At 37.9% G+C, this 25011-nt stretch overlaps 1 protein-coding gene across 1 annotated transcript in view; it reads left to right on the top strand.

Annotated features, from left to right (window-relative positions):
• ncapg2 (non-SMC condensin II complex, subunit G2) overlaps positions 1-25011 on the top strand; it is a 115870-nt gene that overhangs the window by 74234 nt on the left and 16625 nt on the right. The window contains exons 18-24 of the mRNA XM_073054871.1: positions 6304-6454; positions 7265-7438; positions 9984-10100; positions 13164-13310; positions 15385-15484; positions 20913-21103; positions 24048-24191. Of these exons, the coding sequence (XP_072910972.1) occupies positions 6304-6454; positions 7265-7438; positions 9984-10100; positions 13164-13310; positions 15385-15484; positions 20913-21103; positions 24048-24191 (1024 nt within the window). The remainder of the gene's footprint in view (positions 1-6303; positions 6455-7264; positions 7439-9983; positions 10101-13163; positions 13311-15384; positions 15485-20912; positions 21104-24047; positions 24192-25011) is intronic.

Raw genomic sequence — 25011 nt, forward strand, 5'->3', positions numbered from 1 at the left:
TCCTTTAAAGCCCAAAAAAAGGAGATCTGCAATTGTTAGTAATAACAGTAGCAATAGGGCTTTTATATATCATTCTAATCCACTTATTAAAATTAATACCAAAGCCGAATTTCTCGAAAACATTAAATAAGTATTTCCGTTCAACTCTGTCAAATGCTTTTTCAGCATCAAGAGAGATGACAATGTGGGAGGTAACTCTACTATCAAAAAAGAATCTTTAAGAGTTTCCAACATACATGAAGAGAGCAATTTTTCAATTTTTTAAATAAAATCCTACAGAATAACCATCCAGTTCAGGAGCTTTACCAGATTGCATTGAAAAAATAGCTTTCTGAATTTCGCTTTCAGTAATAGGAGCATCAAGAGTTTGTTGATCTTCAACAGAGATTTGAGGAAAATCGATCTTTTGTAAAAAGGCATTCATTTTAGAAGAATCAACTGGAAACTGAGATTTATAAAGTTCAATATAAAAGTCTTGAAGACTGTTATTAATATCTTCATAATTGCTTGCTAAACTACCATCTCCCTTACGAATTTTAAAAATTTGTCTTTTAGCTCTAGCTGCTTATAATTGAGATGCTAATAGCTTATTATTTTTATCTCCAAACACGTATATTTGACTTTTGAATTTAAGCAATTTTCTTTCAATAGGATAAGTTAATAATAAATTATATTGTGATTGCAGTTCAACTCTTTGTTTAAATAAATCAACGTTAGGAGAGACTGCATAAATATTATCCAAATCTTTAATTTGTTTGGAAATTTTATCTAACTCTGTTTTTGTCTGTTTCTTTAGCTGAATAGGAAATTATCTGACCGCGCAAATATGCTTTAAATGTATCCCATATAATCAATTTCGATACATAGAAACATAGAAAATAGGTGCAGGAGTAGGCCATTCGTCCCTTCGAGCCTGCACCACCATTCAGTATGATCATGGCTGATCATCCAACTCAGAACCCTGTACCTGCTTTCTCTCCATACCCCCTGATCCCTTTAGCCACAAGGGCCATATCTAACTTCCTCTTAAATATAGCCAATGAACTGGCCTGAACTGTTTCCTGTGGCAGAGAATTCCACAGATTCACCACTCTCTGTGTGAAGAAATTTTTCCTCATCTCGGTCCTAAAAGGCTTCCCCATTATCCTTAAACTGTGACCCCTCATTCTGGACTTCCCCAACATCGGAAACAATCTTCCTGCATCTAGCCTGTCCAATCCCTTTAGAATTTTATACGTTTCAATAAGATCCCCCCTCAATCTTTTAAATTCCAGTGAGTATAAGCCTAGTCGATCCAGTCTTTCTTCATATGAAAGTCCTGCCATCCCAGGAATCAATCTGGTGAACCTTCTCTGTATTCCCTCTATGGCAAGAATGTCTTTCCTCAGATTAGGGGACCAAAACTGCACACAATACTCTAGGTGCGATCTCTCCAAGGCCTTGTACAACTGCAGTAGAACCTCCCTGCTCCTGTACTCAAATCCTTTTGCTATGAATGCCAACATACCATTTGCCTTTTTCACCGCCTGCTGTACCTGCATGCCCACTTTCAATGACTGGTGTACAATGACACCCAGGTCTTGTTGCACCTCCTCTTTTCCTAATTGGCCACCATTCAGGTAATAATCTGTTTTCCTGTTCTTGCAACCAAAGTGGATAACCTCACATTTATCCACATTAAATTGCATCTGCCATGAATTTGTCCACTCACCTAACCTATCCAAGTCATCCTGCATCCTCTTAGCATCCTCCTCACAGCTAACACCGCCGCCCAGCTTTGTGTCATCCGCAAACTTGGAGATGCTGCATTCAATTCCCTCGTCTAAATCATTAATATATATTGTAAACAACTGGGGTCCCAGCACTGAGCCTTGCGGTACCCCACTAGTCACTGCCTGCCATTCTGAAAAGGTCCCGTTTACTCCCACTCTTTGCTTCCTGTCTGCCAACCAATTCTGTATCCACATCAATACCATACCTCCAATACCATGTGCTTTAAGTTTGCACACTAATCTCCTGTGTGGGACCTTGTCAAAAGCCTTTTGAAAATCTAAATACACCACATCCACAGGCTCTCCCCTATCCAGTCTACTAGTTATATCTTCAAAAAATTCTATAAGATTCGTCAGACATGATTTTCCTTTCACAAATCCATACTGACTTTGTCTGATGATTTCACCTCTTTCCAAATGTGCTGTTATCACATCTTTGATAACTGACTGTATCATTTTCCCCACCACCGATGTCAGAGTAACAGGTCTATAATTCCCCTGTTTTTCTCTCCCTCCTTTTTTAAAAAGTGGGGTTACATTAGCCACCCTCCAATCCTCAGGAACTAATCCAGAATCTAAGGAGTTTTGAAAAATTATCACTAATGCATGCACTATTTCTTGGGCTACATCTCCCATATTGTTAAAAAGAAAAAAACTTTTATCTGAGTCTCAATAAATTTGACAAAGTCCGGACTTTGTAATAAATTTTCTGGAAAACGCCAAGGCAAATTTGCAATAGCAATATCATTCAATTCAAAAGCTAAACTTAAAGGCACATGACCCGAAAGAACTATAGCATCATATTCACATTTCTGGACTTTGGACAAAAATCGGGGATCAACTATAAAGTAATCGATTCTTGAATATTTTTTGCGAATGTGTGGGGAAAAAAAAGAATAATCTCTATTATTAAGAAGTAAATGTCTCCAAATTTCAACCAGGCCAAAATCAATTAGAAAAGAGTTAATAAGTGATACAGAACAACTCGGAAGCCGCTGATTAGTTGAACTTTTGTCAATCAAAGGGTTTAAACAACTGTTAAAATCACCACCCATTAACAACATATATTAATTTAAGTCCGGCAATAAAGCAAATACATTTTTAAAAAAAGGATCATCTACATTAGGTCCATGTAGGTTAACCAGAGCAATTTTTCTATTACAAATTGTTCCTTTAACAATTAAAAATCTACCATTAATATCTGACACAATATCTTCTTGGATGAATAAAATATTAGATTTAATAAAAATAGATACTCCCTTTGTTTTATTTTGACAAGTAGCGTGAAATTGAAGGCCCTTCCACATTTAAAAAAATCTACTTTGATCACCCGTTTTGATATGCATTTCTTGAACAAAAATTATATCGGGTTGGAATCAATTAATGATTTTAAAAGTCTTCTTTCACTTAATAGGATGATTCCAACCACGTACATTCCAACTTATAACATTTATCTGTTTAATTGCCATTAAAGATTTTTTATTTTATTTAACACATAAATAGACGCATACCAGCGCAGGCTAATCAAAACTGGCGGTGATAAGTACAACCATACACAAACTATGCAAGCTCCAGAACTCCATAACAGAAAAAAATACCAAAAAGAAAACTAAAATTAATCTTATAATTAATCCTGTAAATCAAAACTAACCCCAATCCTCCCACCACCCCAAAAAGCCCGAAATTCAGCAAAAAACAATGGGAACTGGTAAGGCTAGGTAATCATTAAAACATGGAACAGATTCCCAGTTGAAATGGTTAATACAAGAGGACACAATTTTACGGTGATCAGAAGAAGTTATAGGGATCTCAGAGCTATTTTTTTCAAAGACCAGTGAGTACGTGGAAGGATCTACCATGGGTAGTCATAGAGGCAGACACAACAAGGACATTCAAGAAGCTCCTAAATAGGCATATAGTGAAAGACGAATAGAATTCTCTACAGGACAGAAGCATTAAATTAATCCTGAAGTAAATTGAAAGGCAAGCAGAACAATATGGGCCAAAAGGCCAGCACTGTTCCGTTTTTCTCTACAACATCTAGCTCCCCTTATCCAGCATAAAAGTTCAGAGAAAAAAATGTTTATACTTAATCCTTAAAAACACGCTGGGGAATGCAAAACAATCTCCAAGGACACCAAAACTATAAAATTAAACAAAGATAGAAATACCTATGTAACTCTAGTGGAAAAAAAGTTTCCATTTAACTGACATGCCCAATGAAAAAGTTTTTTTTAGAAAAAACTAATTACCTATCGACTAAGCACTCCCAACTATATATATAAAAAAACCTTATGAACTATGGAAACTATCACTGGAAAAAAAGGAGAATAAAACAAATAATAAAACAGATAATCAAACAGTCTATCCATTGTCTTAATTCACTTAGTAGACCAAAAAGGTTTCGAAAAGTCATTCATCATTCACATCGAAAGGTTCACATCTTCTTTAAATGGTCAATCAATCAAAGGACATCTTAAGCAAATCAAAAATATTCAAAGCTTATCTTCTTTCCGAAAGAACGATTATTCAGCAGACCTAAAACCATTTAGACCTCGGCTACAACCGAAATAGAGTTAACATAGTCCAACGCCTCTTTGGGGTCCAGAAAAACACGTGGAGTCGAATCTTTGGGAAATAATTTTAATCGGGCTGGATATTGAAGTGATGGGAATAATCCCTTATCATAGGCTATCTTCATGGTTGGAACAAATTTCGACCGCAGAGCCATAACCTCCCGTGGATAATCTTCATAAAAACGAAGCTCGGAACCTTTAAATTTAAAGACCTTTTGTCTCCTTGCATATTTTATGATTCGGTCTTTAACTTTAAAATGAAGAAAGGAGACCAAAACTGACCTTGGTCTATCTTGGCGAGATGTTGCAGTAAAAATTCTATGTGCTCTTTTGATGTCGGGAGGTTGAGATAAAATATCTGGAAACAGAGATTGAAACAGGTTAGCAAAATAGTCTAATAAATCTCTAGTCTCAGATCCTTCCTTCAATCCAACAATTTGAATGTTATTCTGACGAGATCTTGCTTCCAAATCAAGAATCTTCTGTTGTGACTTCTCCAAACGCATTGATATTTCCACAATTTGCCACTTCGCCTCTTTAAGTTCAGAATTCAGAGAAATAATGTTTTCCTGCACAAATTGAAAACTCTCATAATGACTTCATCTCAGAAGAGGTAGCATCAAGTTTTACTGTGTTGTTGTCTATCGTCTTATCAAGACCCATCAGCGAATTTTCTAAATGTTCGACCCAGGCTGGTGTTTCCTCAGACTTTTTCCCCTTTCCATTGCTGGATTCAGGAAGCTGCTTTCCACTTCTTAAAGACTGTGACATAGTAACAACTATTACCCTCTAAGATCCAACAAATAAAAGTTAAAAATTCAAAGTTTAAACTGGGGAAAAGGAAGAATTAATTGCAGCCACACAGATCTGTGTGTCACTCCATTAGACAGTAGGCGGAGTCCAAAGGGCAATTCCCAACCTGGGGTCCGCGGACCCATTGCTTAATGGTGTCCGTGGCATGAAAAAATTGGTAACTGCCGTGTTAAAAGTATTCAAAAAGATGAACAGGAAAGCTTTTCCTTTGAGGAGCAAGAATAAGGGGATATTATCTAACACACAAACATGGATATTTAGGAAGGAAGTTGTGGAAATTATCTTCTCCCTCGGAGGTTTGAAGAAATTGGCATTTTCTCTCCTAAAATGATAAAAATTATGGGCCAATTGGAGTTTTTAAGGTTAAGCATATGTATTAAGTAAGTATATCACAGGACATTAAAGATTTGGAAAATTTGAATTTGGATGCAACTCAGCTATGATTGAATTGAATAGCAGACTAGATTTGGGCTGAATGGTCCACTTTTATTTCTGTATCCTTATTTGTCTAACAATTATTTAATTCAGCCAATCATGGTTCTTTGGACAACAAATGTAAAGATGTTTTAAATTTAGGAATTGAGTACCTTTTATTTCACTCAGTAAATGTTGACATGGCTCACAAAGCCCATGTTTAATGTTTAATCGTTGTTGGTGGTGGTAAAGCACCTTTATGAGTTGTTGTAGTACTTATGCTGATAGTACTCTCACAATGCTCTTGGGTAAGGAATTTTGGCGTTTTGATCATTGCATTTTGGAAGAAAGACCGTTTCCAAGTTAGCTTAGTGTGTGACTGGACAGGAACACTTGAAGATAGCATTTCTTGGAATGTTTCTAGTGTTTTGCTAGCCTTCATTGATAGAGTTATTAGATGTATGTATGTATGGGATCATCTACATATGTGTTCACTTCTGTGCAAATTTTTTCTGAAAGAAACACGTTATGGTAGATATTGGTCTCTTTGTTTATTGGTAGTGAGTGATTAAACTACTTAATTAGCAAATTGTTCTCATTGTGGCAAATAAAGGCAACTAATTTGTTCTCTCATTTTGTAGATAACAACCAGGAAGATGTCAAATTGATGTACAAAAATTCATTTTCATGATTTTGATTATTTGGACCCTGTTAATCATCTCTTTCAGTTGTGGTGTTCTCTCAAAGTTAAGAAATTTGGATAAGGACGCTGATGAGAATAAGTATTCTTCATTGATAGACTGCCTATGTCAGTGGGGACAAGTCGGACATGTGGTTGAGCTGATTACTGATTGGCTGACAGACGGGCTTCCTCAAAAGGTCAGATAATTCTTTAAAAATTTTAAATGCTTCATATACCAGAAGAATTTTTGTCACCAAATTTTCTTCATTAAAGAATAATAATGGAATGAAAATTGTAGCCTCATACTCTAGGTTTGATTTAATTAGATCTTTAGAAGATGTAGAGTATTTCTGAGAGATTCAGAATACTGCAGATAAAAGAGAATATATAAATACCTAAATGTGAAGACAATCTTGACAAACAAGATTTCTAGTTTCCAATAACATTGAACTTTCTAGTGTTAGTCTACCGTGTGTGTTTTGGAGCTGAGTATTTGGCGTTAAAATATTTATATATAGCCTCCCTTTGACGCTCTTGATCAGTTGTTTTCTGGTATAATTTAAATTTTACTGAAGTATATAACAAAAATTTAATTTATTTCAGAGTTACACCTGAATGAGTTGTGGCTTCTGTTGCTCCACATTTGTATAAATCTGGAAAAGAGTAGGGTACTCATTTGTTATTTTTATCCCATTGCCCTTCCTTCCTCATTGGTTACATTTCACATTTTAACCTGGAGACTGATATTCCAAAGAATGAAAACTATTTAAAATAGGTCATTAGTAAGAACATTCTACTGACTGGTGCCTCAAGAATATTTTTTTCTTTAGCGATAGGGAAATAGTAGTAATTAGTGATATAAATAATTATCATTGTTTAATGTTTGGGAAATGTTAAGTGAGTTTTAGGAACTTTGCAATGTGCAAGAGTTATAAAATTGTGGTTACCTTTGACTTGTCAAATCATTGTTAGAAAGTAACAAAAGTAAATATTGGTTCATCTTCCAGAGCAAAAAGATACAACCACGTAAAGTTCGAATCCAAGAAATGGTACAACCAAAACTGGAGTTGGCAATAAAATTTTTAGAATATATACTGACTAATATAATGAGTCGAGAATGCTTGTTGAATATGCCGCAAAGAAAACTGACACAGCTTCTGAAGGCCTTGGCAGCTATGAAGGTAATTTAAAGAAAGGTTTAGTACTAATTCTTGGCATGCAACATTGGAATACTGCAGCAACAATAATTATTTTATCTTGTCATAAAAATTATTGTGCACTTAACTTCCCATAGCATGACACAGGTGAAATCAGACTAAAATGGAAAGTTAATAGAAAGGATAATTGGGTGGAGAAAGGCTGAATGAGTAGAGGAGAGAGGACATGTGGAATTTATCTATGAGAATACGCTTCTGCCCTGAGATAAAGACTCTATCGCCCCTAAGGCCAATTTATACCTGCGTCGAATCTATGCCATAGGTATGGCATAGCCGCGTACCCTACGCCATAGCCTGATGCACACCTCCCCAAAAATATAACTACGCATCGCGGCAACACAGACTGCAATAACTATGATTGGTTCACTTGGTAGCATTGCATTTCCAGTTGCTTCTTCTCCGCCAATATTTGAAATGCATTTTCTCGTCCACGTCTCTCAGTGGCCGGACAAGCACAGAAAATTCACCCTCCATCTGCCTCAATCCGTTCAATGGTTGTATACACCATCTCCTCCGACGTCTTCTCTCTTTTCTGCGTTGCAGTAATTTCAATAAAAGTACTCTTGTTCAACGTTTATTAACTCCAACATGATGCGCTCAGTTTCAGTCACCATTGTTTGAAGTACACAAAGAAATTCAACACAGCAACATAGAAACCCCACCGCCAACTAGCGTTTTGGCAGTGAATTACAGAGCGACGCAGACGCACCAGCGCACAAGTATAAATGCTCACAACAGCGTAGAGCCTACGCAGAAGTCTAAATCAGCCTTAAGAATGGCTTTCATGATTTTATAAACTTCTTTCAGATTTCCACTTGGCCATTAGCACTTTTGAGAAAACAGCTCAAGTCTCTTTATAGCTGCTAATCTCCTAATCCAGGCAACATCTAGTTAAACATTTTCTGTAATTTTTCCAAAGCCGGAGCATCCTTCCTGTAATGAAGCAATGCAAATTACACACGATACTCCAAGTGTGGCGAAACCAAAGTTTCATATAGCTACAACAGGGCTTGGAATTAGAATTGGAATTGGTTCATTATTGTCACATTTACCAAGATGCAATGGAAAATTTGTCTTGAGTCCTGTTCATACAGATCAAATCACTTATACAATGTATTGAAGAAGAACAAGTTAAAACATTAATAGGATAGAGTGCAACAGCTACAGAAAAAGTGGAGTGCAGGTAAATAATGTGAAAGATCATTAACACATAGATTGTGAGATTAAGAGTCCATCTTACTGTACTAGAGAACCATTCAACAGTCTTAAACAGCTAAGAAGAATCTATCTGGGACCCTGGTGTTACGTGCTTTCAGGTGTTTGTATCTTCTATCCTTGGAAGAGGAGATAAGAGGGCATGTCAGGGATGGGTGAGGTCTTTGATTATGCTGGCTGCTTTTCTGAGGCAGTTATCAATTTTGTCTGGAGGGGAGGCTGGTTTTCTTATTCTGAAACTCAATACCCTGAGCAATGAATGCAAGCATACTATATGCCTTCTTTCCCACCCTATCTACTTGCTTGGCCTCTTTCATGAACTATGAACTTGGATCCTAAGACCAGTCTATATATCTGATATATCTTGCAAGATGCAAGACCTCACATTTGCTCAGATTAAACTCCCATCTCCCATTTCTCTGCCCATATCTGCCATATCCTTTGATAGCTCTCTACCAGTTCACAACTCCACCTTTGTTTTTTGTTGTCAGCAAACTTACTACCCATCTACATTTTCCTCCAAATAATTTATAGAGGCTCTAGCGCTGCTCTCTGTGGAACACCATTGGTCATAGACATCGCCTGAAAAAGATCTTTCTATGGGCAAGCCAATTCTGAGTACAAACCATTGTTATTGTGGATCCCTAGCATCTTAATCATGTGGATTTGCCTATCATGAGGACCTTGTCAAATGCCTTATTTAAATCCCATGTAGAGAATATCCATTCATCATACCTAGTCAACTCTTCAAAAAAATACTCAATTGTGTTTGTAAGACATGGAGGCTGTAAATAGATGCATGATTATAGTCACTGAAAATGCTATTGTGACTTTAATTAAAATACATCTGGACATTTGTAGCTGGAGCCCTTGCTATATACTTCCCTCCATACCAGAACAAAGTGGATTTTCAAGTCTTATTTTTACTGTTAATGCTGTTTATTGATACTGATCTGAGGTAAAGTAGCAAATCCAATTTGTTTTCCAGAGGTGAAGTAGAATCAGAAGCAGGTTTATTGTCACTGACATAAGATGTAAAATTTATTTTCTGGCAACAGCACAGTGAGAAAACATAAAAATCTATCTCATAACAAATAAATAGTGCAAGAAAAAAGAATAACAATTTAGTGTTCATGGGCTAATCAGAAACCTGATTGTAGAGGGAAAGAAGCTGTTCCTAACTTGTTGACTATGGGTTTTCATAACTAGTTTCCATTTATTATTGTGTTCTATTAGTGGCAACTATTAAGTTGCTTAATTCTTGGTATAATCCTTGAGTTAACTTGTTTTCTAGGAACTCCTGGTTTCCTTTCTGAGTACATCAGAAATGATTCTTTATGATGTAAGTTTGGATACAGCGCTCAGGGCTTTTAGTTTACATTGTCGATTAACTATCCATTTACACAACAAGGTAAGTGACCTGTTTTAATGAAAATTGATTTAGAAGTAAGTTTCTTTTACTAAAAGCCTGAAGCAAATTTTCCCCTTGAAGATATTCTGAATGTGGTTTCAGCAGTAGGTAATGCAGTCTTAATGTAATTTAGTTGGATAACATATCAGTTTCCAGGTGAAATGCTTGAAGTATGTTCTGGAAGCTGAAAATACCAGTATTTAATCAGATTTCTGCAAGCATCATCACATGACTCAAAACTCTTCAGCTTTTATTTTATTGGTCGCAATGCAGAAGTGTATATTGAAACACAGAAAAATACAGTTGCTGCATATCATTTCGGGGGTAAGCAGCAGGGATAAAAGGGAATTAAAGTATGGAAGAAAATTTAGCATTTTATTCTAGGTTCAACAAAAATTCAATTAACAATAAAGTCCAGAGAATATCATTCAGAAAAATCGGATAGGATGGATAATCTGTAAAATGTTTATTGTAAAAGCACAGCATTATAAATTATTCTGAACCTACCGTGTGATACCAGTATTTCTGGTGTCCAAGGCCACACATTTCCTTTTTTGATTTGGCAGACATATTTTGCTTTACACTGTTTAGTCTTGATTGTTGCAGACCCAGGCACTACATTTAATTTCTTTATCAAGTAAAATATCCATTCATGACCAAAAAAGCTGGATAGTCTCAGCAGATGAGGCAACATCTGTAGAAAAAGAAAGAAAACTTTCAAATTGAAGATCTTTAATAAGATCTGAAAAAGGGAGAAAACCAGTTTATTTCATTGAGTAGGATATGGGGAGGACAATGGGTGAAAAAGGGAACATTTGTCAGAGGGTGAAACAATGCAGATATTAAATGTGTATTTAAGATCCTTTGGTACTACCAGCTACAAACTATTTATGTAAATAGCAAGGTTCCAACTAATGTTGGGCTACTTGTGTTGATCAGTGCCATCGATAATTTGTTGTTATTTATTGCAATGTTTCTGTCCCACAGAAGATTTATGATATTCTTTCTCTGCTCTAATTCTGTTCTTCAGTCTTAGGAATTAGGTTTAATATCACCATCATATGTTGTGAAATTTGCAGTACATTGCAAGGCATAATAATAAATACTGTGAATTACAGTAATAAAGTTAAATAAGTAGTGCAAAAAAAAAGCAGTGAGGTAGTGTTTATGGGTTCAAAGTCCATTCAGAAATCTGATGGCAAAGGGAAAGAAGCTGTTTCTGAATCACTGAGTGTGTGCCTTCAGGCTCCTGTATCTCCTTCCTGACGGTAGCAGTTGGAAGAGGGCATGTCATGGGCGATGGGGGTCCTTAATGTTGGATGCTGCCTTTTTGAGGCATTGCTCCTTTGAAGATCTCCTGGATGCTGGGGAGACTAGTGCCCATGATGGAGCTGACTGAGTTCGCAATTCTGTAGCTTATTTTGATCCTGTACAGTGACCCCCCTCCCCCTTACCAGATGGTTAGAATGCTATCCACAGTACATTTGTAGAAATTTGTGAGTGTCTTTGGTGACATAACAAATCTCCTCAAGCTCCTAATGAAATATAGCCATTGTCGTGCCTTCTTTATAACTGCATCAATATGTTGGGCCCAGGATAGGTCCTCAGAGATGTTATTGAATTAGTTGCAAAAGATCCTTTATTTAATTTTTCAAATTATATAGAATTTGTTAAGGACAAGTACTTTCTTATAAACAGAAGGAATTCTGCAGATGCTGGAAATCCAAAATTACACACACAAAATGATGGAATGCATTCTGCCTGACCTGCTGAGTTCCCCCCACATTTTGTCTGTTACTCTAATACACTCCAAGTTTGTCAGGTTCATAGTTAACAGAAACCAAATCATAATGAGCGAGATCACTCTGTTAACTATCTCATGGATTTGATAGCAAATTGTCAGCTCTCTCTAGCCTAAGTGCCAGCCAGTTTCTGTGCAACTGACCTCTGTACTATCACTGGACTTAGTTATGAGTATAAGCCTGGGGCAAATTTACTTCACAACTGTCCTCATAGGTCCACGTTACCCGAGATCGGTGGTCCTCAACCTCTGGGCTGCAGACCGATACTGGGCCGCGAAGCATTCAGGGGTGCAGTGGTAGTGCACCCAGCACATCTTTAAGAAAAAAGCTGAAATAAACAAGCTAATTAATTAGGTGCTGCCCGGCACGTAAATGTCGACCCAGATCCGTGCTAGGCGGCATCTAATTAATTAGCTTGTTTATTTCAGCTTTTTTCTTAAAGATGCACTGGGTGCGTTCCGCCCCTACTGCTGCACCCCTGCATGCTCTGCGGCCCGGAGGTTGGGGACCACTGCCCTAAGTGATGCTTCTGGTGCGGTCTCATCCATTTGAATGGAGTTACCAGTGGCAATCCAGGAGATAAACGGCAAGTCTGTTGTCTTTAAGTAAATCAATGTTAACATGATTTCTTCTTGAGTATTGTTAAAAAAATATTTCCATTGTTTTGAAATGGTGGAGAGGGCCTTCTTCCAGCAAGAGTTGTCAGGAGGATTTTTGTACATCCTTGCAGCTGAGTCTGGTTGCCAGCTTGAAATCTTGTTATAATTTGTACCAATACAGTAGCAAAAGTTAAGTGTGTGACCACAATGAGGATAGCAGAAGATGGATATTGGGAGTGATGAGGTGAAATAACAAATTTGAGGCATTAGCCAGATTGAATAGGATACGGTCTATAATTTTGCATAGTAGAACAAATAAAGTACAGAACAAAATGTTGATCCTTCCTTTCCAGTGACCTGATTGCCCAATGTAAATGGGAATGTTATAGCTATAGTGCATTGTATTCTTTAACAGGCCATTGAGGTTGTTTAATGGTAATGCAGTTTTATCCACAGTTAAAATCATGCATCTTCTGTTGTGAAATTTATATCCATTTGTTCTTTCAATATCTAAGAGGTTGTGAATTTTACGTTAAAAGAATTATATTTTTCAAAATTTGTTTAATTGTGTATTTGTATTTTAACAATATTTTAAAATGTTAACTTCTGTTGCAGATCTTGTTAGCATCAGACCTCACTTGTTTTCTAATTATTATTTCTAGATCTCTGCAGAAGATAGAAATTATCTTTTGATTCTTGAAGATAATGCAAGCTGGATTGATGAGAAAGTATTGCAGTTCATGCATATTCCAGGAAAGGAGATGGAGGTGTCAGAGCACCAAAGTCAGGTTGCAAAACAAGTGGTTGATGTAAGTTTGTCATTGTGAATTAGCAGAATTTAATTTTATTTATTTTACATTGATTTCAATCTGGTATAATGCTGAATGGTAGGTCAGATACAGAGGTGCTGATATTCAGTGCATCTAGCTGATGTTTCTCAACTGAACTGCCAGTTAGCTGTCAATGTGAATCCGTTATTTTCAGTTCTCCTCATCAGTGAATGCTGTGCATCAAAGTTGATGCATTCCTCAAAAATTATTAATCAATAAGTTAAAGATTTGGTCATTTATGTTTAAGATATGAAGACTCGTTACTACAAAAAAGTAACACAGATTTTTCCCTTGGGCATTATAGTCTATAAACTCGATAGATATTAAAAATGAGATTTTTAAGCTAAAGCTTCCACCACTCTTTCAAGCTGATGTCAAAGAGTCAATGCACAAAATAGGCTTCTGAAAGTTAACAAGAGATGTCCAGGATGTCACTTGAGGAATTGAAAGGTGACTTAATTGAAATATAATGTCCTGAGGTGTTTAGACTAGATGGATATGCATAGAATCTTCTTTCTTGTGGAAAACTATGGGCTGAAATCACTGTTCAAAATTTAAATGCGATCCTATTTATAAGATCATAAGACATAGGAACAGAATTTGGCCCATCAAGTCTGCTCTGCCATTCAATCATGGCTGATCCTTTTTTCTCCCTCCTCAGCCCCACTCCCCGACCTTCTCCCTGTAACCTTTGATGCCATGTCCAATCAAGAACCTATCAAGCTCTGTTTTAAATACACCCAATGACCTGGCCTCCACAGATGCCTGTGGTAACAAATTCCACATATTTTCCACCCTCCAGCTAAAGAAGTGTCTCCACATCTCTGTTTTAAATGGATGCCTTTCTATCCTGAGGCTGTGCCCTCTTGTCCTAGATTTCCTCCACCATGGGAAACTTGCTTTCCACATCTACTCTATCAAGGCCTTTCAATATTCTAAAGGTTTCAGTGAGATCTCCCCACCCCTGATCCTTCTAAATTCCAGCAAGTACAGATCCAGAGCCATCAAATGTTCCTCATATGATAACCCTTTAATTCCTGGAATCATCCATTTGAACCTCCTTTGAACTCTCTCCAATGCCAGCATGTCCTTTCTTTGACGAGGAGCCTAAAACTGTTCACAATACTCAAGGTGAAGCCTCACCAGTGGCTTATAAAGCCTCAGCATCACATCCCTGCTCTTGTATTCTGGACCTTTTGAAATGAATGCTAATTGCATTTGCCTTCCTCACCACCGACTTTATGTCAGAGATGAGACTTTTTTTTCTTTAAGGGTGGTGTGTCATTGAATTCTGTTCTTCAGCATAGATGAGTTTTGTACATTCTTAATGTGGAGTTAGATTTCTGAAGAACAGGGTAAAAGGTTACTGGGTATGGGTAGGAATGTAACAATGATTCTGCAGTCAAGACAGACATCATCCTATTGAATGGGACAATAGGTTTGAGGGGTCGACCCCTTCTGCTAATTTGTATGTTCTTACTTGGATTGTTGGATGTGGAAATACTGTAGACATGCTCTTTGCCTCAGGCAGAGGGAGGGAGGCAGGGTTGGTGGAACAGAGACTAGCAACTGGGAGATGAGGGTGAATGAAATTACAGCAGAAGGATAACAAAAGGCAGTGAGGTGATGCTGAGGACATGTGGACATTCATAGGGCAAAAAATCACTAGAGGGAATTGTAGAGAGAATTATTTTTCCCTTTCAATTTTCTCTAAGGTCAGAATTATTTTAGTTTCCCATGTATATTAATTGTTGAACCTCAACTCCTTAAGTATTCTTTATCCATTCTGAAGACGTAACTTATTAGTAGCCCCAGATATGCTTTGAATTCTTTTACTTTACAGTCTTGTTTAAATCCTAGTCTACAGGTGATTTCCATTCCTAGTTTTCTCTTTAAAAACAAAACATTTTTATGATAAATAATTTAAATAATGCTGGCAAATACAAACATTTGTACATATATCTAAAGATGAAAGTTCCTTTTTATTTCTTACCTGATATTTGCAAATTGAATAGAATTGTAGGAATACCAATCATGTTTTTCCTTTATTTAGATGTACCTCTCGGTCTGCAAGGATATTGTTATGGTGGGTGCCTCTGACAGGAAATTCCAGGCTCAATTGCTGGGATTTGCTGTTGCTGTGATGAATACAGGTAATATGTTTATAACTCCTTTCTTTGTTTCTTTATCATATCCAGTTCATGTGTCACAGTTTGATCATTCTCATAATAAAGGTAATGTCTGGACTGTTGAGCACCTCGAGATGCTCTGAGGTAATTATCAATAATAAAGAATATACACCAGTAACAAGGAAGAGAGCAGTCATCTTTGCCCTTTATATTCCTGTTGCAATCTGACCATTCCTTGAGTTCTTCTCCCACCGTCAACTGCGTAATCTCGGAGAATCAAACAAGAATTTTCAATAAACCAATGAGTAATTCAAGTAGCAAGAAGTTCTGGAATAACAGAAATTGCAACAAGCATGAATATTAGAAGCGTATAGGACTCCACAAAGGATTAGCAACAAATCGATAAAGAAAGGCCATCTCTGAAAATGGCTAAAGGATGGCTGTCCTTGGGAGCTGAACTTCCAAGTATATATGGCATATTGGAAAGATAGAATAGTAGGCAGAGCAGGTGGTGTGGCTCTGTGTATAAGAAATAATATTAAATTATTAGAAAGAGATGACATAGGATTGGAAGGTGTAGAGTCTCTATGGCTTGAGTAAAGAAATAGCAAGGGTAAAAGGACCCTAATGGCAGTTGTATACAGGCCTCCAAGCAGCAGCTGAGATGTGGATTATAAATTACAGAAGGAGATAGAAAAGGCGTGTCAGAAAGGCAATGTCATGATAATCGTTGGGTGTTTTAGCATGAAAGTGGATTAGGAAAACCAGGTTAGTACGGACCTCAAGAGAGAGAATTTGTAGAATGTCTAAGGGATGGCTTTGTAGAACAGCTTGTTGTTGAGCCCACTAGGGGATCCGCTGTGCTGGATTGGGTGTTTTGCAATGATCCAGAGGTGCTAAGAGAGCTTAAGTTTTAAGGAATCCTTGGGGAACAGTGATCACAGTATGATCGAGTTCACATTGAAATCTGAGAGGGAAAAAATACAATCCAATGTGTCGGTATGTCAGTGCAATAAGGGAAATTACAATGGCATGAGAGGGCAACTGACCGAAGTTGCATGGAAAGGGACATTTGCAGGAAGGACAGCAGAACAACAATGGCTGGAGTTTCTGCAAAAAATGAGCGAAGTGCAAGACAGATATAATCCAAATAAGAAGAAATTTTTAAAGGGAAGAAGGACACTACCATGGCTGACAAGTGAAGGCAGAGCCAAAGTAAAAGCAAAAGAGAGGATATGAGGAAGCCAGAGCTAGTGGGAAGATAGAGGTTTGGGAAGCTTTAAAAAACTTGCAGGAGGAAACTAAGAAGGTCATTAGGAAGGAAAAGATGAATTATGAAAGGAAGGTGGCGACTAATATCAAGATACAGTATAAAAAGTTATTTTAAGTATATAAAGGGTAAAAGAGAGTCGAGGGTAGATATAGGACCAAAAGAAAATGATGCTAGGGATATTGTAATGAGGGACGCAGAGATGGCAGAGGAACTGAATGTGTATTTTGCATCAGTCTTCACAGTGGAAGACATCTGCAGATAATGGACATTTAAGAGAGTCACGGAAGTGAAGCTTGTGCAGTGAAAATTACAACTGAGAAGGTGCTCAGGAAGCTTAATGGTCTGAGGGTGAATAAATCTCCTGGACCTGATAGAATGCACCCTTGGAGACCACACTTGGAGTATTGTGTGCAGTTTTGGACTCCTTATTTTAGAAAGGATATACTGTCATTTGAGAGGGTTCAGAGAAGATTCACAAGAATGATTCCAGGAATGAAAGGGTTACTGTATGAGGAACATCTGGCAGCTCTTGGGCTGAATCCCTTGGAGTTTAGGAGAATTAGGGAGGGATCTCATAGAAACATTCCAAATGTTAAAAGGCCTGAACAGATTAGATATGGCAAAGTTATTTCCCATGGCAGGGGAGTCTAGGACAAGAGGGCATGACTTCAGGATTGAAGGACATCCATTTAGAACAGAGATGTGGAGGAATTACTTCAGTCAGAGGGTGGTAAATCTGTGGAATTTGTTGCCATGAGCAGCTGTGGAGGCCAAGTCATTGGGTGTACAGTCGGCCCTCCTTATCCGCGAGGGATTGGTTCCGGAACCCCTCGCGGATAGCAAAAAACGCAGATGCTGAAGTCCCTTATTCAACCTGTCTCAATGCGGTGGACATTAGGACCCGGTGGTGGAGCTCTGTTCATGAAAATAATCAGGATCACAATTGAAAATAAAGTGGAAATAATAAAGCGATCGGAAAGAGGTGAAATGCCATTGGTAATTGTAAAAGCGGCTACGTCGGTCAACGATCAGAACAATTTTAAAGGATAAAGTCAGAAAGGCCCTGCCCCGATGAAAGCTACAATTACAGTCGGCCCTCCTTATCTGCGGGTTCTGCATGCGTGGATTCGACCAACTGCAGATCAGGAAAACCCGTAAATTCTCGCTCCAGCACTCGTTGTTTGAGCATGTACAGACTATTTTTTCTTGTCATTATTCCCTAAACAATAGAGGAAAACAACTATTTACATAGCATTTACATTGTATTAGGTACTATAAGTAATCTAGAAATGACTTAAAAGTACAGGTAGTCCCCACGTTATGAATGAGTTCCGTTCCTGCGTCCATCTTTAGGTCGGATTTGAAGTTGGAACAGGTACATCTGGTATTATTTAGCGTCAGTCAAACGTTTTTCTTAGTATATAGTACATATTTTACCTTTCAATGCTTATAAAACACTTGAGAAACATACGTATTTCAATAATTAAACCACTGCGTTGCTTAGTGATAATCGTAGCTTTCATCGGGGCAGGGCCTTTCACATGCTCCATTAAAATTGTTCCGATCGGTGACCGACTGTACCCTAACGCTTTTCCAATGACCGATAGTGTTTCATCTCTTTTCGATCGCTTTATTACTTCCACCTTATTTTCAATCATGATCGTGATTATTTTCATGAACAGAAACACTGTGGATTCAGAGAGCTGCACTGCCGGGTCCTAATGTACACCGCACTGAAACAGGTTAAATAAAGTCCGGGGTTCCGCTGGGTCCTAAAGACCACCGCACTGAGACAGGTTAAATAAGGGACTTGAACATCCATGTTTTTTAGTATCCGCGGGGGGGTCTCAGAACCAATCCCCCGCGGATAACGAGGACCGACTGTATTACTAAGCAACACAGTGGTTTAATTATTGGGTTTTGCGGCACGGATGGAGAGTGCACTCGATAGTGGTCTGTCACTGGATTGAACTTGGGAACTTCAGACACACAGAACTTCTGTTCCCAAGCCCGGCGCTGAAACATACGTTCTTAAGTGTTTTATATGCATAGAAAGGTAAAATATAATCTATATACTAAGAGAAACGTTTGAGTAACTGACGCTAAATAATACCGGATGTACCTGTTCTGACTTACTTAATAAGAGAACTTCCGATTTTTTTGATCCCGATCCATGATAACCCACGCACATCCACCCGTATACTTTAAATCATCTCTAGATTACTTATAATACCTAATACAATGTAAATGCTATGTCATGACAAGAAAAAAAGTCTGTAAATGCTCGAACAACAAGTGCTGGAAGAGCACTTCCAGGTTTTCTCGATTCATGGTTGGTTGAATTCACGGATGCGGAACTCGCGGATAAGGAGGGTTGACTGTACTTAAGGCAGAGATAGATAGATTCTTGATTAGCCTGGGCCTCAAAGGGTATGGGGAGAAGGCAGGGGAGTGGGGACGATTGGAAGCATTGGATCAGCCCATGATTGAATGGCGGAGCAGACTTGATGGGCCAAATGGCCTACTTGTGCTCCTATATCTTACGGTCTTATAAAGGCAAGATGAGAGTAAATTGGTCACAAATATAAAGTTGTACTGTTCATAGTTCTATAGTCACATAAAAAGGAGAGGACTCACAAGGCCAAGTGTTCATCATCTACAAGAATTTACAATGGGGAATTAAACAACTGCTTTGTGTCTCTGGAAAGAACTTTAAAAATAATCTGTCAGAAACACCTGAGAATGGCAAGTCCAGGAGCATCAGGTAATGGGATTTAAAAAAGGCAATTGTTTCACATAAAAAGTACTTGTGAAGTTGGTAAGTAAAGACCAGTCAGTCCCAAAGACCTGATGATCAAATTCTAGCTCTGAAACAGATGGTTAAGGGGCTAATAAATACTACAGTTATCATCTTCCAAAATTCCATAGATTTTAAGTTTGTCTTGAGGTTACAAAAGTTGCTAGATAAAACATGATGAGAACCAGCTGCTCTTCTTGTTGTCTGCCCAATGAACTCAAATCCCTAGGTATTTAAGCAACTGAATTGTGCTGGATTCAGCCTGCCAGGTAGACTCTATCCCTTTTCTCCTTTCCTTTCACATATAGAAAACTGGTATGACTGTGTAGGCCTATTTGTTCTTAGCCTCCCAACAGACACCAGGCCATTGAGATACAGTGAGAGCTTGCCACTGTCAAAGGCTTTTGAATGCATTTTAATTGTCTAATTGTTTGACATTTATGAACTATTAAAACAGATCTCAATAACTTTAACATTTTAATGAAAATATATAACAATGCTAAATAACTAAAAACATAAAAATAAACAGAAGTAGTACAGTTTTCCACTGATTCAGAAACAACACTCAACTACATGATGTTGGTGTTTCTATGCAATCCTCTGTGATGCACACCTGAGAGGCTGAAAACAAATTGTATCAGATTCTTTTCTTCACCTTGCTGGACTTGGAGTTGTTTGGCAGAACGTCAGATGGTGCATCATCTAGCCTCTAGTTTATCTTGGATATTTGAAGTTTGATCAGCATCCAGACTTGCTTTTGAGTCTGTTGATATCTGGCAGCTAAGCACAATTTGGCCTAATGGTGCCTAAAGGAGAATTTATATTTTTAGGGTTAGGTTTATTGACATACAGTGCGGATTTGGCCCTTTCAGCCACGCAGCCCTGTAATCCCCCGATTTAATCCTGGCCTAATTAGGGGACAATTTACAATGACCAATTAACCTATATCTTTGGAATATGAGAGGAAACAGGAGCACCCAGGGAAACCCATGCGGTCACGGGGAGAATGTACAAACTCCTTACAGACAGCGACGGGAAATTATTTTTAAATATCCAAAATAAAGTGTTTGATTATGTTTAGTTTTAGTATTTGACCTCTGTTATAATTTCTACAACATGACTAAAAGAGGAAAAATAGCAATACATATCACACAGTAAATTACTTCAAAAATTGATTCTTTGAAATTTGAAACTGCTCATTACATTTCATGCAAGTGACTTAGTTTTTATTCGTTTTGTGAGTAGCCTTGCGTATCCTTTTATGTTTCATGATCAATATTAGTTTCTCCAAGTAACCATAATTTGAATTATATTTCCAAATAGCTGTTCTTTCTCAGGATCTTGAACGTTTGCTCCTTCCTACCTCTGCTTCCTTATTTCAGAAAAAGGAATCTTCAGTTTACCATTAGTGATATCCATTCTGAAAGAGATTGCAGTGGACTGCCTGTCTCAGGACATCTGCGACTCCAGTGAAAACAGCAAAGAAATACTCAACATTATCCAGAAAGTATTCCATAAAATTTTTGAAAACCTGGCTCGGAGTTCAAAAAAAAACCAGGCAGAAGCTCTGCAGGTATAAATCTATAATGTATTTTATTTTAAGTATTTATTTAGTGACTTAAAATGTAAACATTGATAATGTATTGCAACTCTCTGTAAAATTTCAACTTGTTTCTTGGTCTAAGAAGTAAATTTGTAATTTACAAATTTTGCCATTATCATTCTTGGCAAAGTAACTATGAAGACAGTAAAGGAATTGATGATGCCTTATATGATATCCAACTCAAGATATGTCTAAATACTCAGTAAGAATTAATTGAGTAATCTGAAATCTCTTCGAGACAATTGGGTTAATAGAGTTGTTTGGATTGCTCCAACTAATAACTATGAATAGATAAGCTGAGGAAAGTTGATAGAAAATGGAGGAAGAATATGTGTATAGTGAGGAGGTGATGATTTTTATTAAAAATCCCATTTCCCATTCAAGGATCTCCCAGCTTAGTTTGGAGAAGTGTCATCACAGTCACTCAAAGGTTCATTTTAATATCAGAGAATGTACAAATGTATAAAACCTGAAATTCTTACTCTTTACAGACAACAACAAAAGAAGAAACCCCATAGAAAGTATGATAGAAGCATCAAAACCCTGAAGCCCCCCCCGCTCCCTTTGCACAAGCAGCAGCAGAAACATTGATCCCCCCACCCCCACTTGTGGCAGCAGAAGCATAGACCCCCACAACCCCACCATGCAAGCAACAGCAAAATCCTCCTAAAGAGACTTTAATCCAGAGTCCATCAAAACTACAGTCCGTAACCCAGCATTTTATTTAAGACCATAGGACATATGAGCAGAATTAGGCCATTTGGTTCACCGAGTCTGCTCTGCCGTTTCATCATGGCTGATCCAATTTTCCTCTCAGCTCCAACCTCATTCCTTCTCCCCATATCCCTTCATGCCCTGACTAATCAAGAATCTGTCAATCATCACCTTAAATATATGTAAAACTTGGTCTCCGCAGCCTCCAGTGGCAGCGAATTCCACAGATTTATCACTTCCTGGGCTAAAGAAATTCCTCCTCATCTCAGTTCTGAAACAACACCCCTCTGTTCTGAAGTTGTGTCCTCAGGTCCTTGCCTCTCTCACCTTAACTACTTCTTAACTACTTCTCCTCTCTACACCTTAAACTACTGCACAGAGTCTTGTCATCTTCAGAAGTTTTCTGATGACTCTGCCATAGTTGGATGCATCAGCAAGGGAGATGAAGCTGAGTACAGGGCTATGGTGGGAAACTTTGTCACATGGTGTGAGCAGAATCATCTGCAGCTTAATGTGAAAAAGATTAAGGAGCTGGTGGTAGACCTGAGGAGGGCTAAGGCACCGGTGATCCCTGTTTCCATCCAAGGGGTCAGTGTGGACATGGTGGAGGATAACAAATACCTGGGGATACGAATTGACAATAAACTGGACTGGTCAAAGAACACTGAGGCTGTCTACAAGGGTCAGAGCCGTCTCTACTTCCTGAGGAGACTAAGGTCCTTTAACATCTGCCGGACAATGCTGAGGATGTTCTACGAGTCTGTGGTGGCCAGTGCTATCATGTTTGTTGCTATGTGCTGGAGCAGCAGGCTGAGGGTTGCAGACATCAACAGAATCAACAAATTCATTCGTAAGGCCAGTGATGTTGTGGGGGTGGAACTGGACTCTCTGATGGTGGTGTCTGAAAAGAGGATGCTGTCCAAGTTGCATGCCATCTTGGACAATGTCTCCCATCCACTCCATAATGTACTGGTTAGGGACAGGAGTACATTCAGCCAGAGACTCATTCCACCGAGATGCAACACTGAGCGTCATAGGAAGTCATTCCTGCCTGTGGCCATCAAACTTTGCAACTCCTCCCTCGGAGTGCCAGACACCCTGTGCCAATAGGCTGGTCCTGGACTTATTTCCACTTGGCATAATTTACTTATTATTTAATTATTTATGGTTTTATATTGCTATATTTTTCTTGGTTGGTACGACTGTAACAAAACCCAGTTTCCCTCAAGATCAATAAAGTACGTCTGTCTGTCAGTTTAAACATCCATTCTATCGAGGTCTTTTAACATTTGATAGGTTTCAATTAAGTCACCCCTCAGTCTTCTGAATTCCAGTGAATACAGGCCCAAAACCATCAACCACTCTTCATATGACAAGCCATTCTATTCTGGAATCACTTTCATGAACCCTCTTTGGACCCTTTCCAGTGTCAGTACATCCTTTCTAAGATAAGGGGGCCCCAACACTGTTCATAATACTCAAAGTGAGGCTTCACTACTGCTTTATATGAATCAGCATTATATCCTTCCTTTTATATTCTAGTCCACTTGAAATGAATGCTAACATCGCATTTTCTTTCTTTACCACTGACTCAACCTGCAAATTTACCTTTAGAGAATCCTGCACAAGGATTCCCAAGGCCCTTTGATCCTCAGATTTTGTAATTTTTTTCTCCATTTAAAAAATAGTCTGTCCCTTTATTTCTTATACTAAAGTATATGACCATACACTTCCTGACACTGTATTCCATCTGCCATTTCTTAGATTCTCCCAATCTACTGTAAGCCTGTCTGTAGCCTCTTAACTTCCACAAAACTACCTGCCCCTCCACCTCTTTTTGTATCGTCTGCAAACTTTGCAACAAAACCATCAATTCCATCATCCTAGTCATTGTTGTATAATGTATAATAAAAAGGTACAGTAAATAGCTAACATTTTAAAAATATATATTTTATTTTAGCTATTCTGTGCACCTTTTTATAATATTTTTAATTACCTAGGTTCATGGGCCCAAATACTTAAAAAATCTACTGTTTTATTTATATTATATGTATTTTTATTGTGTGTGTGCGTGTGTGTATACACACACACACACACACACACACACACACACACACATATACTGGTGTATAATGAACAATATCGTGAAGAATTCGTATGTCCACTGGATGATAGAACTATTGACACTTCTTTGTTAAAGGTTTTGACATCTATTCAGTTGGTGCTTGGAGAATTCATCAGCACTGTTGAGAACTGGCAAGGTGTTCATGAAGCACTCCATCAAGAGATGTTCTCAACACTTCTGGCTGCAATGCTGGCAGAAACTGTTCATGCTCTAAAAAAGGTGAGCTTAAAGATGGATTTCATTGCTGACATTTCCTTTATCTGATACATCCCTTTGATCATTCAGCCAAATTGTGGCCCATCATGCAATGTTAAATTGTAAAAAAAAAATGTTATGTCCTTGGGATATGGTTTTAGAAGCTGGTTGATACATTTGGAAAAACTGTTCATTAGACTTGAGGCTTCTTGATGGACAGCATTTTTACTGATTCCTATTTTACCCCCAAGCAACTTAAACTATGATATTGTTTGATAACCGAGAAAGAACTCATGTAAGGCACCAGATCAGATGGGTGTTGTGTTTCTCTGCAATCATGATATTTGTGATATGTTGGTTTCTTATTGTGTTGCTTGTAGAAAGTTGGTATTTTTTGTTTACTTATGTATAAATATATCTGAGAGATAATAGCTTCAATTCAATACAAATTAATCATTTATTTCATTTCTGTGATTTGTTACATAGCCCAACTTTCTGCTATGTAGAACAAGTTATAGAAAGTAATATTCTAAAAGAATTGGGCAGTGTGGTTGAATAGCTTGTTCTCAATGCACTTTCAGAATCCGATGATGCAAAACTATAGCATCCCACTATAGCGGCATTATAGATAGAAGGAAAGCTTCAGCATAAGACTCCAAAAACAACTTCTTAGACTACTTTTCTGATGTATTTTAGGCACATACTTGAACCAGCTTTCTGCCTTTTATTAAATAGAAACTGTTGTTAACACTTTTCAACAACTCAATGCTCTACAGCCCCTCCTCTTGTTGAACTATCTATATGTTGATTTAAGAAACCCTCCTGGGTACACCTAACAAATTTT

The sequence above is a fragment of the Hemitrygon akajei genome, chromosome 8, assembly GCF_048418815.1.
Source record: "Hemitrygon akajei chromosome 8, sHemAka1.3, whole genome shotgun sequence".
Lineage (NCBI taxonomy): Eukaryota > Metazoa > Chordata > Chondrichthyes > Myliobatiformes > Dasyatidae > Hemitrygon > Hemitrygon akajei.